Genomic DNA, 18,323 nt, shown 5'->3' on the forward strand with positions numbered 1-18,323 from the left:
AAGTGTGTCTCCTTCAGTAAAGGGGAGGCGAAACACTGATCGGTCGCTCAGTGGATCTTCTAAAGCAAAAGACTAGAAACTGGCCTCATTTTTAAAGGACAATAAGCCTGACTGAGTGAAAGAAGTAAGTACTTCCTGGCCTGCACTACAGGAAGGAAGGAATACTGGACAGTTCAAGGGTCTGTGGGGATACTGTATCATCCAGAGAAGGCTCTCAGGGACCCTGGCACTTGCACCATCCCTAACCAGTAATGCCTCACAAGAATCCACAGACTTGTGGCTGAAATGCCTCCCGCAGGTTCTCTGTGTGAGTGGAGAAACTGGTCCAGATGTAATCTGTTACTACTAGCATCAAAATTATTTTGTAGGACTCCTGTGCAAACAAGCCACTCAAGAAAAAATCCCAAGCCCCAGAGGACAGGAATAAGCTAAGCTATGGGTCAGCTCAGGGCCCATGAAGTACTCTTCCCTAAGGTTATGACAACAACAACAACTAACAAACAACTTCAGCTCTACCCATAGCCCAGCAGAGCTGTCTGGAAACACAAGATTAAACTAACCCAGGGGAAGCACAGCTTGACTTAGTTTTAAATTCTCTGGCTCTTTATTGGTTTGTTTAGTGATTTAATCAAACTAACACTGCACACATTGTTGTAAGCTTTACACTGTTTTAAATGTAAGAAGAATTTAAAAGGCCAGCATTCAGCTGGGAATGAGGTAATGAGGCCAGATTTATAGGGATGGTGAAAGGGACTGACATCTAAAGCGCAGGTGGGAGCATGATTGATGGGACAAAAGCAGTAACCCTCAAAGTTCAGACCCTTCAAACAATTCCCCCAGTAGGTATGAAGACATTAGTTACGCACACAAAGCAGGGAATGTTGGGGGAACATAGAGTTAGGAAGAAGGCCCTTTGGGGTACTCATGCACCCAAGGAAATCCAGTCCAAGTGCAGCCATAACCTAGCACCCCAAAATGCTCCCTATCAACAATGATATGACTTCAGGCACCTGCAATTTCCCCAGAAGCCTTTCCACGTGGATGACCCTGCCAGCACACAAACAAAGAGGATGAGATAAGAAGAGGAAAATGGACCTCTCACCTACCTGTAGGAGAACGTTGGCTGCAGGTTCGCTTTGATCTTAAAGGGCACTGTTCTGCCTAAAGCTGTGTGTGGTCTATGAGGATAAGGACTAATTAAAAAGATGAATTTGAACTCAGTGGTGGGCTGCTTGCCTAGCAGGCACCAAACGGAGTTCCAGCCTCAGCACCACACAAGCAGGGTGTGGTGGCTCATTCATGTAATCCCAACACTAAGGAGGTTGAACCAGAATTAAAAGCTCAAGACCATTCTTGGTTAGATAGTGAGTTTGAAGCCAGCCTGGTCTACCTGAGTGACGCCCTGCCTCACAAAGTTAAAAAGAAAAGAGATTATTTTATTATTAAGTATGAAAAAATACTCCATAAAGTGAATAAGCACACATCCCTGCTCTCTTAACTTTCAGAATGAAGTGTTGTACATTTTACAGACATGAGGTGAGATAAGCAGCTAGATTCTAGAGACCAATACCATTGGTTACAATTAAATTTTGTTCCTATGGGAGAACTTGTGGGTGGCTAAAGTCAACCAGAGGGAGAAAGGCCTATGTAATACAGCAACGCAGTCTCTGTCAATCAACTCAATGCTGTTGGTTAGCTGCAGCTTTGCAGGGCCTGCTGCATGACCTGCTCTCTGGCCACGTGGGAGGATCAGATGAATATATACAAACCAAACTGGAGGAAGCTGAGAAAGGCTGACAGTGGCAGACAGGGAAGAATTACTGCACAGTGGAAAGAGAAGCAGAAAGTGGCCCTAAAAGGCTGGGATATGGGAGGCAGGGGAGGGCAAGTGGTTTGCAGAGGTTGCATATGAGCCCAGCATCTAGATGGAGAACGGTGTGAGACATTAACGGGACAGAGAACACATTGGCAAGAACCACTGAGGAGTGAGAAGTAGATGTGGAAATAAAGTTGGGTACAGAATAGTTACAAGCTCCCTTGCATCCTATTACAGTCATGATGACAGACAACAGTCATGAAAGGTCATGAAAAGAACACATCGTAAAAGCCATCTTAAAGATACGAGTTTGGCAAGACATATTAAAGTAGGACATGCTAGGGCTCGGGAACACCTCTTAGAGGCCACTGTAGAGATGAAGGTTTAACAGTGGTTAAGAGATGAGGGCAGGCCTGGGGGTGAAAATGGACAGGCACTCACAGCAGAGTCAGGCCTGAGACAGCTGTCCTACCTTCATGGCTGACACTCAGCTGGTGTCTCTGACCTTGGATTTCTAGAGGGCTCCCAACAATCCCAAACACAGAAGAGTGGCTCATCCTGTTTGATGTTTGTACAGAATATATGGTTTATGCTCCACACTTGTTTTTCTTTTCCAGACTCCAGAGTTTTGGTACATGCTAACAAAAGGGTACCCAGAAACACTTGGCATAGTGTTCCCACTGAATTCCCTTGATAAACAGTACCGAACACAAGGGGGTCACAGGATTCAACAATGGAGGAATTTAGCACATCTTGTATGACACCACAGTCACTTCGGAGGACTCACACAAGCTTGGCCTGGTGTTTTCTTATCTTCCCTGCGTGGGTTGGATTTATATAGTACCCTGGGACTACAATATGTCATGACTGTGTATATGGTTCTAAGGTGAGCCCTACTAGTAAGTAGAAGGACCTGATCTTAGGGTTCTCTGCCACAGCAGGGGAAAGATCCGTGTGGGACATGAGTATGACTGAAATGACTTGTAACTGACCAAATAAGGAAACAAAAGCCATGACTCAAAGTCAGTTAAAAAGTTTACATTTGTAATTGACTCGAAAATGCTAGTGCCTTATTTAGGGTGGGGAAATTGTTTTAGTTTAAGTTTATTCATACACAATGCATGCACAACACACACTCGCACACACAGGGCAGAAATGTTTTTAGCTTTGTTGACCTAATGGAAAATAAATAGGAATAATATCACAACTGCTAGCCCGTGTGCCAGGCTCTAATCTAAGTGGTTTCCATCTATGTTATCAATCTGTCAGCTCTTCATAAAACCCAATGTGGTACTCACTACCATATCTGCGCTTTGCAGCTGAGAAGGGCATAATGCAAAGAGATTAAGGAGCTTGTCCAAGGTCACATGACTTGGATTCAAACTCTGGCACTTAACTTACCTCTGGAGTCTCTGTTCTTAATTACATTATAAATAGAAAATGGCTGTCCCAGTGAGGGGTCCCACTAATACTGGAGAACCGCTTCACTCGCTTCCATGCTGGCTTCCTGCCACTCTTCAGTTTATTTTATAACACAAACTAAAGAATCTACTTTTAGGCCTTGAATGACAACCAAAATACAGCCATTAGCACTCTGGACAAATGAACAAACAGCTTCTAGCTATAACCAATTTTCCTTCTATGCACTTTACCTAAAAAACAAAAACAAACAAACAAACAAAAAAAACGGGTTTAGAGTCAGTTCCCATCAATAATAAGGAAATACACAAAGTTTCCTACAAACTGTCTTAATATGCTTCTAAGTTGTTCAAAAACTGTCTGGAGACATATCTCTGTTGGTAGAGTACTTGCCAAACATGCAAGGAACCTTGGGTTCGATCCCCAGAACTGCATAAACCAGGCTTGGTGGCACAAGAGGGTATGAAAGAGGATCAGACATTCCTCTGCGACAGAATGAGCAAAAGGCTAGCCTGGGCTACATGAGAGTCTATCTCAAAAACAAACAAACAAATGTGTTTGAGAGGCAACAGATATACTAAAAGAGCTGGCGGACTAAAAGGGGGAAATGCTACAAAATATTAAAAGTTGGGGGTTCTGTTTTGTTTTTAGGTTTTTGACTTTTTTTTTTTTTTTTAACCAGCTTACGAACAGCACCTAAAAACACAGATCTGTCATTGTGTGACTTAAGCCAAAGAAAAGCCAGATTCCTGCAGAAATTAATACTGGCCTTGGAGGCTCCTGGAGCAGTAGCAGACAGAGAATGCTCATCTCTAATCATGCCAAAAAATGAAGACAGCAGGTCTGTAGTCATTGCTTTATAACAAGAGCTTCCACCTTTGAAAACTTCTCATTTGACCAGCTAACTACATTTTTGTGCAGTCCTGGGAGAGTCCAGAAAAAGCCATGTGTCCAGGGAATCAGTTCCTGCTGCCTCATACAATTCAGCTCTGCCCTGAGGGAATCTCAGCTTCCAGCTCTGCCTCCCCCTCTGACTCCAATTCTTAAATTTACCACTGATCATCATTTGATGGTGGTCTTCGTTTAATTTCCTCAACAGGAAGACAGTACTACATTACTGCTCAAATAATTCTTAGTTTGAAAGTTTCAGACCCCAATTAAGCCTTATTATCCACATTGATTTAATAGTCTTCAGGGGGTAAATTATATTCAGCTGCTGTTAGTCTGATTTTACTAGAAAGGAGGTGAGTGTTACGCTTTGAATGTCTGTGTGTAGGGGTGTGTGTTGTATACATGTAAGTGTGCAAGACCCACCTGTCTGTGTCCCCTAACCAAGAGTTAGAGGCATACAGTCATGTCCAGCTTTTCATATGGGTGCTAGAGATTTGAACTCAGATCCTCATGCTTGCAGAGCGAGTACCCTGACACAATAAGCCATCTTCCCAGCTCATGGTTTATATATTAAATGTCCCTCAAAAGGTAATGTGCTAAAAGGCTTAGTCCCCAACCAGTGATGCTATTAGGAGGTTTGGGAAACCTTGGGATGTGGCTGGAGGAAGCAATTGGAGATGGGTTTGTTCACCTGTAGAGCATATTGGAACCCTAGCCCTTCTCTTTTAGCTTCCTGTCTGCATTCAAGTTCAACGTTTCCTCTGCCATAGTCTCCCTGAAACAATGCACTGCCCTGCCAAAGGTCACACGGCAACAAAGCTAAGTGACCACAACTTGAAACCAAGAGGACAACCTCTTCTTTCAAGTTGCCTACCTCAGGTATTCTGCAAGAGTCAGACGGGGTACTTGTTGGTATGTGGGCATCTGTAAAATAACTCCAGGGAAACAAATGCAAACTGCTGAGAAAGAGAGGAGGGTTGGGTAGACAGCTCAGCAGTTAAGAGCACATACCCATACCCAGGCCTGGAGTTCGGTTCTCAGAATAGCTCCACAGCATGGAACCTAACACTCTTTTGCACTCCAAAGGCACCTGTACGCACAGCGCACAGACCCATATTTAAAAAATCTTTTTTTTTAAAGGGCGATGTAACGAGCATCCTTCTCTGGTGATTGATACACAAACCCCCTTTCTTCCACAACACGGGCACTTTGAGTGTAGTCCTTGGATCTGCAGCAACCCTCGGGTACTTGACAGAAACACCAGCTCTCTCAGGCCTCCACATCCCCCAACTCAACTTCCCAATCAAAATCTCCAGGAGTGGGGCCCAGCACTCACTGGTTCACAAGATCTGCAAGTGATTCTAATAAACACTCAAGTTTGAGAACCACTTCCTAAAGAACAGAGGCACTAGTGACTGGGGTCTGTGTACCACAGGATGTTGAATGCTGGCCCTGGCATTGGAAGGAGGCTAAGCTGTGGGCCTGGCACTGGCCCATATGCCAACAGTATCTTTTGCCCTGCAACCCAAAGAGAATGCAGATAGTTTCAAATGTTCCCCGGGGGCCACTCTTGACAGTGGAACCGCTGGCACAGTCTTTGGAAAAGTGGGCTCTGACTTCAGGAAGCCCCTTGATTCTTTAGCTTTTCCTTTCAGGACATCCTCATTCTCTGTGGCTTTTATGTAATAAATTAACTTCAGCTGGATCCCGCTATAAATATTGAGTTACTTTCCTAAGCAGATTTGTGGCAGTACACACCTACAACTGCACTCAGGGGGCTGTTTTGGGACAGCCTGCACTACGCAGTGAGACCTTGTCTGGAAAATAAAAAGTACATGATCATAGTCCTAGCAATAAAATGTAGAGGCAAGAGAGTTAGGAGTTCAAGACCACCCGGAGCTGCACAGTATATTCAAGGCCAGCCTGAGTTACAGGAACTCCTGAGTTTTTAAAAAAGCAAACTAAAAAATGGCTGTTGAGAAAGCTCAACCTGTCCACCACAGACACACGGTGGTATCCATTCATCCATGCTTATATATAGATTATTTACACACACCAATAAAGGTATAAAAAAAGTTACTTTTGTAAGCATTAAAGCAAAAGTTGCAAAGTTGCATTGAAAATCCTGAGAAGTAGTAAAAAGAAAGGCTTATTAATAAAGGCCGAAGGTGAGTCCTGTTGTTTTGTGTTTGCTGCTGGCACAGTACATCATTGACTGAGCCTGGACTTGGTCTCTTCTAACAGAGGTGGATTACAAAAACAACTTGTGTTGGAAGTGGCAGAACTGGATTCAGATCTCAGTCCTACCACGTAATAGCTCTGTGGTCTTGGTGATTATGTGAGGTTTGTGCCTCAGTTTTCTGACTCGTAGAATGGCTATCAGAATATGGTATGTTCTATTACCTTATGTTTCATAATATGCTTGACAGGCCCTGACAGAGCATCTTCACCTCGGCTGCTTATACAATAAAACAGACAAATATTTACACTGCATGGGGTAAATAAAGATTGCAAACAGTTTCATCTGTTCAGATCAAGTTTTAGCACCCAATGAGCTTTGAGAAAACCTCCATATATAGGTACTTCTGGCTTTGAAAATGTATTGAGCTTTGGAATTGCTGATCCAAAGAGAAACAGACTGCACTGAGAGAACATGGGGGGATATGAGCTTGGGTTGGTGGTACACATATGCCCCCCCACCCCACAGCCCAATTTTGCATTGGTAGGGAAGGGACTTTCTAAGGGTTAATGCCTCACATGCCTTTATTTGCTTGTTCTGAACTCTTTTAGAGCTGTCCCTGCCTACAAAATAAAATCCAGCTCCTAAGAGCCATACAGAAACTCTTTTCCAAAACCAGACACTGCCCTTCCAGGCTTCAGCCCTTTCCTGCCATGGCCTCCCATACACCTTTTGCTCTGGTCACTTTAAAACATCTCGAGTCATTACCACTTGACATTCCCTTCTGTCCTTTCCATCTGCTGCACCAGGACATGACCCCTCCCTTCTACAAACCACTCCCTTACCCCCCCCCCCAGGGCTTCTCCTAAAGACAGTTCTTAACTCAGGCCAAGGAGTCTCTCCCTCCTGTGTCTCTCATCATCTGGGGAGCGGAGTATGAAGGGCCACATCCTCAGTACACTGCCCAGCACTTGGAAAGAGCTACTTTAATGTCAGTTGCCTTTATAGTTATGGTGGAGACAAATGAACAGGCATGTCTGACGCATTCTTGCCTAAATAAGGGAAGTCAGTGTTCTAAGTCCTCAGACACATATACAGGCTTCCGTGGCTCAAGGGCCATAAAGAGCAGTAAATCAGAAGTTATATGGGCACAGGCACTGTGGCTTTTGATCTTTTATTCCAGGACTTCACACTCAATAGATACAGTATTCCTAAGTGAATGAATGAATGAATGAATGAATGAAGAGTATGACAATTATGACAGTTTAGAGAAAAAACTGTCAAAACAAAACTAAACTCACAACCCATACATATTCATTAAATCCCACAAATTGTTGTACCTACAAAAGGGCTTAACATACACATCAGCAACCTTTAGTGTAGCAAGCGACTCCTTGGTGGTCTGGTCATTTGCCAGGAACCTACAGGACAGTGGAGCAGGAGAGGGGGGAAAAAATGAGCTGATCCAGGACTCCCCTGAACATCTGAGTCCCAAAGGAGCTTAGTAATCACTTTCCATAAAATCTTTATTAGCACTGCTCCTACCCACTTATCTCAGAAGATACTCAGCAATTTACGAAACATGCATGAGTCACAAATAAAATATTTTACTGAATAAAGCCTGCTGACTTTAATAAACTTGTCTGCATTCCTGTTTATATCATGCAAATACCATTATTCTGTCATCTGTCCTGTTTACATCCCCTTCCCCTTCTCTCTCATCTTGTGTTCCCACTTGCTGCCCCAACCCCCCCACCTGCACCATTTCTGTTTCACACACCACAGCAGGCATCCTACCAGTCCCACACCACCTCGTTTGAGGTCAGCTATATGTAAACAGGAGGGAAAATCGGCTCATTAAGGAGGGAAAAAGCCCTAACTCCTTCAAAAGCCAAACAGAAAGGTCCAGTAAGAGCTAGGGGCTTCAAATTTCCTGTTCCCATCCAGGGCAGGCCTTCAGTTTCAGTCACTTCAAAAGGTCTGAGGATAAAAGGCTGGCCTCTGCCTCCAGCATTTAGAGAATAGTAGAAATTCTCACAATGCCCTTCCAGTTTGGGCCTATTGCTACTTAAGACTACAAGGAAAGTGTTTCCCTCAACTGTGTTTTAAACTTAAGGTTTCAAACTTGCTACAATTCTAAAGCAAGGGCTATTTCTCCAGTCACTGCCCTGATAACCAGAGGCCAGATGACAAGTCCTGGGACCCACATCTGACTTCCTATGCATCTCCTTGCCTCAGAGAAACATTTCCCTCCTAGGTGAAATGAAATCACTGGACCAAATGAGTCTTTTCCAAAGTGTGGTGACCGGCAAAATGTGGGAACACTGATAACATGGCTTGTTTTAGTCTTATGATAAATGGCATTCTGTTTCTTACTCGTGGAGATAAATTACTTGTAAACAAAATGACTTGCTTGTAAACAAATTTTTCTTTTAAAAGAAGTGCATCTAGTCTTTTAAATAATGAATCACTTTCATTTAAAATTTGACAATTATTTGATCAATTAAGAGTTCAGATAGTTCTAACAGCTATGGGGAAAAAAATGATCCTAAGGCCAGATGAAGCATTGAAAGGTACAGCCCATTCCACCTCAGCCCGCCTCGGCTCACCCCCTCAACCCCAACTCAAAACAAACTAGAAGTTGGAGGTGAACGTCCCTGGGGTTCCTTTAAGGAATAAACACCCGCACCAGGCCCCAATGTAATCAGCCACTAGTCCTCGGGGACTTGGACCGGACCCAGGAGAACGCAGAAACTCTGGAGCACCAAGTGAACTCCCACGAGGAAGACAGAGGAGGCAAAGGTCTGGGGTTGGAGCAGCACCAAGGGACAGGGTTTGGGAGGCAGGGGGGCAAAGGCTGGCTAGAAGACCACGACGACTGGTGTCCCACAGTTGCAGAGGTGCACTGGGGGGAACCCAGGACTGGAGGCCTGTCAGGGAGCAAGGGGTTTTGGACGGAGGTGACAAGCGGGGATTAGGTCCCAGGTTGAAAGGTCCTGAACTGTATACAGAGAGGCACCATGAGACGGGGCCCCAGGATGGAGGGACGCTGTAGGGACAGGGTCCGGGGTGGAAGGGTCCCATGACAGAGGGTCCTGCACTGAAGGAGCGCCGAGGGCAGGTCTGGGCTGAAGGAGCATGTGTGGGGTTCCCAGGACTAAAGGCGCGCGGCGGGGGAGCGCTCTCCTACAGGAGGAGTAAGGCAGAAACGACTGGCGGCACCCGGATCTCGGTGGGCTGCAGGGACGCGGGAGAGAGGGGTGGCCGCTCGACCGGGGGTGACCACAGGAAGAGAGGCACAGCCACGGAACCCAGGGTCCCCACGCCTCGTGGTCGCCCCCTCCTCGCGCCCTGCAGGCCCCCGCGCGCGCGCGCGCGCGCTCCCAGACCCTACCTGTCCTCGCTAGCGGTGATCACTCCGTCCTCCTTGGGGATGAGCAGCGCGGCCGTGACGGCGTCCTGGTGGCCCTCGATCTTGCTCAGCAGCACCGGGCGGCTGCTCTGCGGCCTGGAGTGGATCTCGGCCGCCATGTTCGCGCCGCGGCCTCCCCCGCGGGCGGCCCATCAGCTGACCGCCGGGCGGGGACGCGCCGGTTGCTTAGGGCAACCGGGCCGCGTGTGCGCCACGCTGCTGTAAGCTCGCGAGCACCGCCGCAGCACCCCGTATTGCCTAGAAAAGCCGCGCAGATACAGTTCTGTGACCGGGGAGACAACTCCAGAAAAGCCAGGACGTTGAGGAAGGTTAAAAAGCCAAACCATTCTCCCAGAAACGTATTGATCTGGGCAGTAGCAGAGCATAGGCACCTGCCCTTCAAACAATACTACGCTGCGCCCACTCTAAGAAGCCATTGCTTGAAAGCCAGGCATGCCCCAATTTCAGGCAAGTTAAAAAGTGAGAAAATTTGAGCTGCAGTAGATGGCACTGAATGGGGGGACACATCCCTGTTTCTTTACACGGATTATCACACTACCGATCAGTTTAAGAGATGGAGGTGGTGATGTTTCTGTTCCGAAATTAAACCACAGATCACTTCTTGGTTAATGGGGCATAGCTTTGAGAAAAACACAAGCAGCCCTTACCTGGGAGCTGAGCCGGATACCATCATCTGAGTGCTCATAGTGTGTGCAGGTTGAAGAGAGACACAGCGTAATTCTACTCTGTGATCACTAACATTGTACAAACTACAATGCCAAACACTCTCCTGTCTAGGAGAACGTGATCACTACTTTTTTTTTTTCCCCAGTTACACCTTTATCCTCCATCTAGTCTTGATCCCTCTAGTAAGATGTTAGAATACACAATTGTGTATTTACCCTCCTTACTTCCTGCCAACTTCCTGTCCAGCAGAAAGCTCTCTCTTTCCTAAACCTTCCCCAAATCACCTAACACGAAGCCAATTCCCACAGTTGGCCTTTTCTGACTCCCTTTTACCCAGAGGCCCAGTGGCTCCCTCCCCATGAGATACCTCTGCCAACCTTACTTTTTCAACTGCAGGTGTTTTACTGGTGGGTTTTGGCTGGAGGACATTGATAGTGTAAAGGGCCATAGATGAGACCCAGTCAAACTTCAGATAGCGCCCCCTTCAGGCCTTCATTCCACACAACACCCTGTGATTCTATCACCCATACTGCACTAGAACTAGGCTGTGTACACACACACCAGGGGTTTGTGGGTCACAAACCATGAACCAAAATAACTCTTTCCTTCCTTCAGTTGCTTTTTGTCCTGTAGTTTGTGTCATGGCAGTGGGGAAAAAAATGTAACTACTTCAGTGGTAGAATGCTTATTTTGCATGTACAAGGACCTGAGTGTTGGGTGGCAGTTTCCTCTGAGGTTAAGAGTGTCCATCTTTGAGGGAGTTTCAGTAAGACAGCTGATATTTACAGGGAGATAAAACAGGGTGTCCTAAGGGGAGGAGAAATATGGCAGCCATCAGGGAAGCTCTTTGAGCTCTGGAAGTGAACAACTCAAAATAGCTTAAGGAAGTCCCTGAAACTGACCAGCTTCTCTAGGCCCCTCCTTCCCTCCCTCCCTAAGCATATAGAAGCAGTAAAAATGGCTGAGGGACACACTCAGATAAGCCAAGCTACCTAGAAGACTCTCAGACAAGCTGGCCTGCCTGGGAGGAGCAGAGACCAGCCAAGCTGCAGGGAAGACACAGAAATCAGCCAGCACAGTGCCTGGAAGATGCAGAGACCAGCCAGCCAAGTTCCCAGAAGAGGTTCCTATCAACTAACCTACCTAAAAAGGACACTCTCCACCTGCAGAGCTGCCTGCAGGCTGTGTAGTGCAATCCAGGTTTCCAGCTTTCATGAGCTGTCACCATGCTCAAGTAAGCTTTGGGTGACAAAACTGTCCTTTGAGTCGTGTCTGCTCCTGGAAATGGCCCCTTACCCATGTTCCCTTGTAAGTAACCCCAATAAAACTCATTGGTTCACCAAATTGGATTTTAGTGGTATCCATACTTTGGTCTGTTGCCCATTCCCTATCTGGGGTATGTAGACATTTGTTCATGTTTTCCCAAGAATAGTGTCACAAAACACAGAGTTCCAGCTACAGTAATATCAGAGGGATGGAGACAGAAAAGAGAGAGAAGAGGCTAATATTCCACTGAAGGAAATGGATAATATGTGTAATAAATGAAATCACATACTACATTAGAAAATGTTGGATGCAATGAAGAAAATAAAGCAATGAGGGGTGACATGGAATATAGGGGTGCTACAGTTCTAGCCAGGTGCTATGGAGAAGACAAGGATGACTGCATAGAGCCACCTTCATGGAGGCAGTCTGGCCATAGTCTCTAGCCTTCAGGTGCTTCAGGATGCGCCTCTGCTGCTGAGAAGCCCAGCAGCCGGCCATCCCTTTTACAGGGCACCTTACATTTTACAGCTAAGGGAGACAGGAACATACAGACCTGACAATCAGGACACATTGCTAGTCAATGCTGGCACCAGAGCTCTCTCTCTCTGAGCAGGGCTTAATCAGCCTTGTTACTAATGGCTATTCCTACCTAGTCTTGCTAGCACCCTCCTTGTCACTGGTGTTAAGCTCTAATAATAATATCCTGGGTGCCAACCTGAGTCAGGTGACCAGTGGATGCCTCCTTGCAAAGACATTGCGCCAGTAAGGAAGTGGCTCATGATATCATGGACAAGGAAAGAGCACATGCCATGGCCCAGAGGTGAGCAGGTCTGGGGGTTTATGGGAATAAAGCATCAACCAGTGAGGGAGGGTGGGGCAGCAAGAAGAGAAATAAGACAGACAAAATAGATAATGCTGAGCCAGGAGACCTCATAAAGATTTGGGGTTTTCCTTCATATTTGTTGGGAGGCCAATGGCAGACTTGGGGGGAGACTGGACTAATCTACTTTTAGGTTTTGCTTTGGTTTTGAGATGCTCTTGCCATAAAGTCAAGATGGTCTTGAACTCACAACCCCCTTCCTCAGCTTCCCTAGGACTGGAATTATAGGTGTGTGCCATCATGCTCAGCTACTTGTAATTTGAGTGATTGGTTGGTGGATTGATTGACTGGTTGATTGATTGATTGATTTTTATGTTGTGCTGAGGATGGACGTAGGGCTTTCACATGTTAGTGAAGAGCATTACCGCTCAGCTTTACCTTCTCAGACCATGAAAGAAAGATAAAACTGGGGGCTGATCAACAAGACTGGAGTTCCCACTTTCTCGCTGGAAAATGATGAAGGAACTGGTTGGTGTGAGGTTCAGTTTTCAACAGGAAGCTGGGTCTCCAGGTGAAGGTGACAAGAAGACAAATGGGAGTTCTTCACACAGTGTGGAAGAATCGGAGTGCTTAGCAGCCAGAGGTTCTAAGTTAGCAGCAAAAGAAAGGATTCAAGTTTATTTTTGTCCTGAAGGCAGCATGATGGTTGAAAATAAGTAAGAAAGGTTGGTAATCTATAAAGAGCTGTTCAGGAATTCTGGTCTGGGGATGTATGTAGTTAGGTACTGGAGTCCTTGAGTGGTGTGTCTGAGGTCCAGGACCACACAAAATGGCATGGTGGCACACACTGTGAACCCCATTGTAGAGTAAGGAGGATTAGAAGTTCAAGATCATCCTTAGCTACATAGTGAGTCTGAATCCTGTTGGGCTGCATGAGACCAGTGTTTGCTCAGGCCTGAGTGAACATGAGTGAAACTTAACTTGACCCATTTCTTATAAATGCCTTTAGTAAAGAAAAACAAAACTTAAGCTCAGCCAGTCAGAAGCGGTTAGCAAGGTCTTAATTATACAACTAGAATCTCCCAAGTGGGACAGATCAAACAAGCCCACATAGTAGCTGTGACTAACCATTTTTTTTAATGATTCCTTAACAGTCACCTTTTAAAAGCCTCTCTTCAAAGGATGCCTCCAAACCACTTTGGGTATGAACCTTTCTGATTTATTACTTTTTATTTGCTCATATATACTCTTTGTAGTTTTACTGTGCACTAGTTTGCCTCCTTAATAGGCCTTATTTTCCAAACTAAGAAGCAGAGAAAAATGAATCACCCCCCTCTAACTGTTCAATGTATACAAAGTCCAAATAACCCTCATCTCAAACAACTGAGGTGGACTGACCCAAAGGTATGCCTCCCTTCAAGTGTACTGTAACTATGGCTGCTTCTGTGTGGTTTCCTCCAAAAGGCACATAAAACATTTTCACTATATCTTGGAGGCAGTTTATACAAACAAATTAAGTTTTAATTTTACCTTTATACCATATTTCATAAAAATCAGTGCTCAAATGCACATTAACTTTTAAGTATATATTTTATTCCTACAGATATGAGGATATTATTAAGTCCAGAAGAAAAATATGTGTTATATATGTGTAAGTCATCTGATTTCAACCTGTGGGTCACAAGACCTTTGGGAGTTGAATGGCCCTTTCATGGGGGTTGCATATCAGATATCTTGCATATCAGGTATTTACATTATAATTCATAACAGCAGCAAAATTATAGCTATGGAGTAGCAATGAGTTGTAGTAGTAATTTTTATGGTTGGTGTAACCAGAGTATGAGGAATTGTATTAGAGGACTGCAGCATGGGAAGGCTGAGAACGACTGGTGTAAATGAAGAAGACACAGCCCTTGTTACACATCAACACTTATAGATTATCAAGAGAAAGAAGTCCCAGAAAGAGGACAGCGGGGGAGGCCCCGTGAATTAGGAGAAATCTAGGCTAAGTGTGTGTTGGTTTGGAGCCCATGGAAGAAGATAATTAGTTTAAGGAGGAGGGAATGGTTGGCCGTGGCAAATGATTAGTCAAATAAGTTGGCCGGAAGCCTCTGGAAATGTAGAGGCAAAACCTGAAGAAAATAGCTTCCAGTGGTGACAGTAGATGATAATTAGCAGTCTCTTTAAATCAATGCACTCACATATACAAGGAGAATTGATTTCTGAGTTGCCCTGCTTGAGTTAGCAGAGCCTGTTAACAATGTTCTACTATTGATGGCTGTTCATGAGCTCTCAGATGTCACTTTATCCCAGCAACAAAAAGAGTGTGATCTTTAGGAACAGATCTGCTGTTAAGTGGCAGAGACATCTTTGGCAAGCTAGATAGCCTTTCACAGTATTGCATTGCTACAGTGAAAGTAGTATTAATTTTTATTGATGATGTAGGAAGCAGAGATTATGGAAAGAATCCATGATAGTTAACCCAGGTTCCTGACCTTGGATCTCACCATTAATTACCCATTTTGTCATCACCTTTTATAATTCTAAATCCTTGGGTCTTCCACTCTATTCCTTGAGGGAATGTCTTTATAATTTCCTTATAATGATAATAGTAGTGGGTACAATTATCACTAATTGCTAGTTTAAAAAAGTTTCTACATTTAACATTTGGGTGAATTAAAAGTATGTTAGCTCAATAGGTCAGCATTCTAGTTTGGCCTTGACTTTTCAGTCTTCACATCGCTGCTTCTTAAAGATAATTGCCCTGCTAGCCATTCTTCTGTCTGCTACCCACCCTTTCCCTGTTCAGCCTATGGCACAGACAGCTAATTCTGCAGTCCTCCTAGACTAATTTGCTCTCTGATATGTTTGTACAGTGCCAAACAGGTGTGGGAAACTAGAAGATGGGAGGGAAAGGGAAACCAGAGTATTTTACCTGCTTTTCCTGCTCAGGCAGCGAAGTCTTTTCCCAGGATCTCCAGTTTCCATTAGATATAGCTCCCTCTTTTGTCCTTGCTCTTAGAGGTCAGGCTTGTCTAAGATTCTGGGGTTCAGGGGCGCCCTAGTATGCTGTGAGGATTATCTCCTGTCTTTCTAAATTCTTACCTATGATCACCAGCAGGACTTTCAGTTCTTCCAACACCTTAAAACCAGTTCCTCTTATTAACTTGCTCCAGGAAGCCATCTGATATGGGTCCGATTTCCATGATTAACCCCAACTGATACTGTGGTAGTATAGATATAGTGGCTTGTTGTGATATTTTGTTTATGCTATGACAAACAAAGCTTGCCTGAAAATCAGAGTACAGAGCTAAGCCACTAGTTAGCCATAGAGGCCAGGCAGTGGTGGCCTCACCTTTAATTCTGGGCAGAGGAAGGAGATCTCTGTTAGTTCAAAACCACTTAGGTTACACAAAATTGATCCAGTGTAAAAGAGAAACAGAGCTCACACAAAGGTGATCCTAGCACTTGGGATCAAAGGCCTTTAATTCCAACACTAGGGAGGTGGAGACAGGAGTGATTTGGCTGGACAGAGAGAGGAATATAAGGCAGGAGGAGACAGGAGCTCAGTACAGTCTGAGTAGCAGTTTGAGGCAGTCTGAGGATCTGGTCTGAGGATGTAAGTGGAGGTTTCTTAGATAGAGCATTCAGGCTGAGGATTCATGGAGACAGGATCACCCATTTGGTCTGAGGTAGAGGAAAGAGCTAGTGGCTGGCTGCTTTTCTTCTTTGACCTTTCACCCCTCCCCCTAATATCTGACTGCAGGTTTTTATTTCTTTATCTTTTGTTTTGTTTTTTTTTTTTTTTTTTGGTTTTGGGTGGTTTTTTTTTTTTTTTTTTTTTTTTTTTTTGAGACAGGGTTTCTCTGTGTAGCCTTGTAGACCAAGCTGGCCTTGAACCCACAGAGAACCACCTGCCTCTGCCTCCAGATTAAAGAGATTAAATGTGTGAGCCACCACCTCCTCACGTCCAGGTTCTTATTATTAAAACCAATTAGAATTCATGCTACAGTGACTCACCCAGTAATACCAGCATTGGGAAGCTGAGGCAGGAGGAAAGCCATGAGTGTGAGGCCAACTGGAGTTACACTGTAAGACCCTGTTTCAAGAAAACACACACAAACACACAAACACACACACACACACACACACACACACACACACACACACACACACACGGTAGCATGGAGGTCAGACAAACAACAAACAAAACAAAACAAAATCTAACACTGTGATATTAATGAATTACCAATATCATCATGAGGACTATATGGTAAAACCACTAAACTATGAAAGCATGTATTTACATTATAATACAATAAACATTAAAGTAGACATAGATAATATAATTCATATAATAGGCTTCTAAAAAGCATACAGCATTGAGCTTGCTTATAATGTTAGTGGCTATAATATGGTTAATTAAGAGGAAATATTTAACATTATTAGCATCTCTCTACATTTGTCATATACACTAATTAACTTTTGTCTGTTTGAAGCATGTTAAATCTGTGGCATAAACCGACAATAGAATCTCAGTGTCATCTTCTTCCCATGCTAACTCATCTTAGCCTTGACAAAAGACCCCAAAGCACGTTTCCTATATTGAGATTTGTAATATCCCTCCAAAGCCCATGTGGTAAAAGTTCAATCCCCAGCCCCATTGCACCATTGGGAGATAGTGGGACCTTTATTAGCTGAGGGCTAGTGACAGGTTGTCAGTCATTGGGGAATGGGCCCTTGAAGGAGATTCTAGATCTCTAGCACTTTCATCTTCAACTAACTTTCTCTTATGTCCTAGTCATGAGATAAATAGGCTTTGTGCCATTATTCACCCTGCCATGATGAATTACTGTCTTACCATGGGCTCAAAAGCAAAGGGTGTGCCTGACCATGGACTGACATCTCAAAAAACTATGAACCCAAATGTATTAGTCAGGGTTCTCTAGAGGAAACGGACCTATGGAATGAATCTCTATGTAAATAGAGAAAAGGGGGCTTATTAGGATGGCGTACAGGCTATGGTCCAGCTAATCCAACAATGGTTGCCTACAAACAGAAGGCCTAAGAATCCAACAGTTAAGTCTGATGTCTCAGCTTGTCTTCAGTGTATGTTGGAATCCCCAAGAATTAGGCTCTAATGCCAGAAAAGGAATGGTCTTTCCAGCAAGAACGACAGCAGGCAGGCGAAGAGTGAAAGCTTCCTTCTTCTACATCTTTTGTCCGGCTGCCAGCAGAAAGTGTAGCCCAGATGACAGGTGGCTTTTCCCACCTCAAAGATCTGGATTACAAGTGGATCTTTTCACTTCAAATAACTTACTTAAGAAAAGTTCCCTCAGCTGGGAGTTGGTGGCGCACGTCTTTAATCCCAGCACTCGGGAGGCAGAGGCAGGTGGATCTCTGTGAGTTCAAGACCAGCCTGGTCTACAAGAGCTAGTTCCAGGACAGCCTCCAAAGCCACAGAGAAACCCTGTCTCGAAAAACCAAAAAAAAAAAAAAAAAAAAAAAGAAAGAAAAGAAAAGTTCCCTCAAAGATGTGCCCAGCCATTTTGGCTTTTAGTTCATTTCAGCTGTAGTCAAGTTAACAACTAAGAATAACCACCACACCAAATAACTATTTCCTTGTTTTGAAGTGATTGTATCATCAACAGTCAGAATATCAGGAAGCTAAATACAGTCTTTAATTCCTGAGCTCCATGTGGGGCATTAGTGGGAGATACTTCTTAAGACCTTGAAGCTTTTAAAAAATTTTCTTGGCATCTTTTATTTTATTATTATTTTTATTAGTTAAAATTAGAAACAAGCTTGCTTCACATGTCAATCCCTTCTCCCT

General features: G+C 44.4%; 1 protein-coding gene across 1 annotated transcript in view; it reads right to left on the reverse strand.

Moving 5' to 3' along the window:
- Wdfy1 (WD repeat and FYVE domain containing 1) overlaps positions 1–9,883 on the reverse strand; it is a 48,751-nt gene extending 38,868 nt beyond the window's left edge. The window contains exon 1 of the mRNA XM_027397348.2: positions 9,700–9,883. Coding sequence (XP_027253149.1) covers positions 9,700–9,836 — 137 coding nt within the window. The 5' untranslated portion in view covers positions 9,837–9,883. The remainder of the gene's footprint in view (positions 1–9,699) is intronic.
- Between the last annotated feature and the right edge of the window lie 8,440 nt (positions 9,884–18,323).

This window comes from Cricetulus griseus, chromosome 2 (genome assembly GCF_003668045.3).
Source record: "Cricetulus griseus strain 17A/GY chromosome 2, alternate assembly CriGri-PICRH-1.0, whole genome shotgun sequence".
NCBI classification, from domain to species: domain Eukaryota; kingdom Metazoa; phylum Chordata; class Mammalia; order Rodentia; family Cricetidae; genus Cricetulus; species Cricetulus griseus.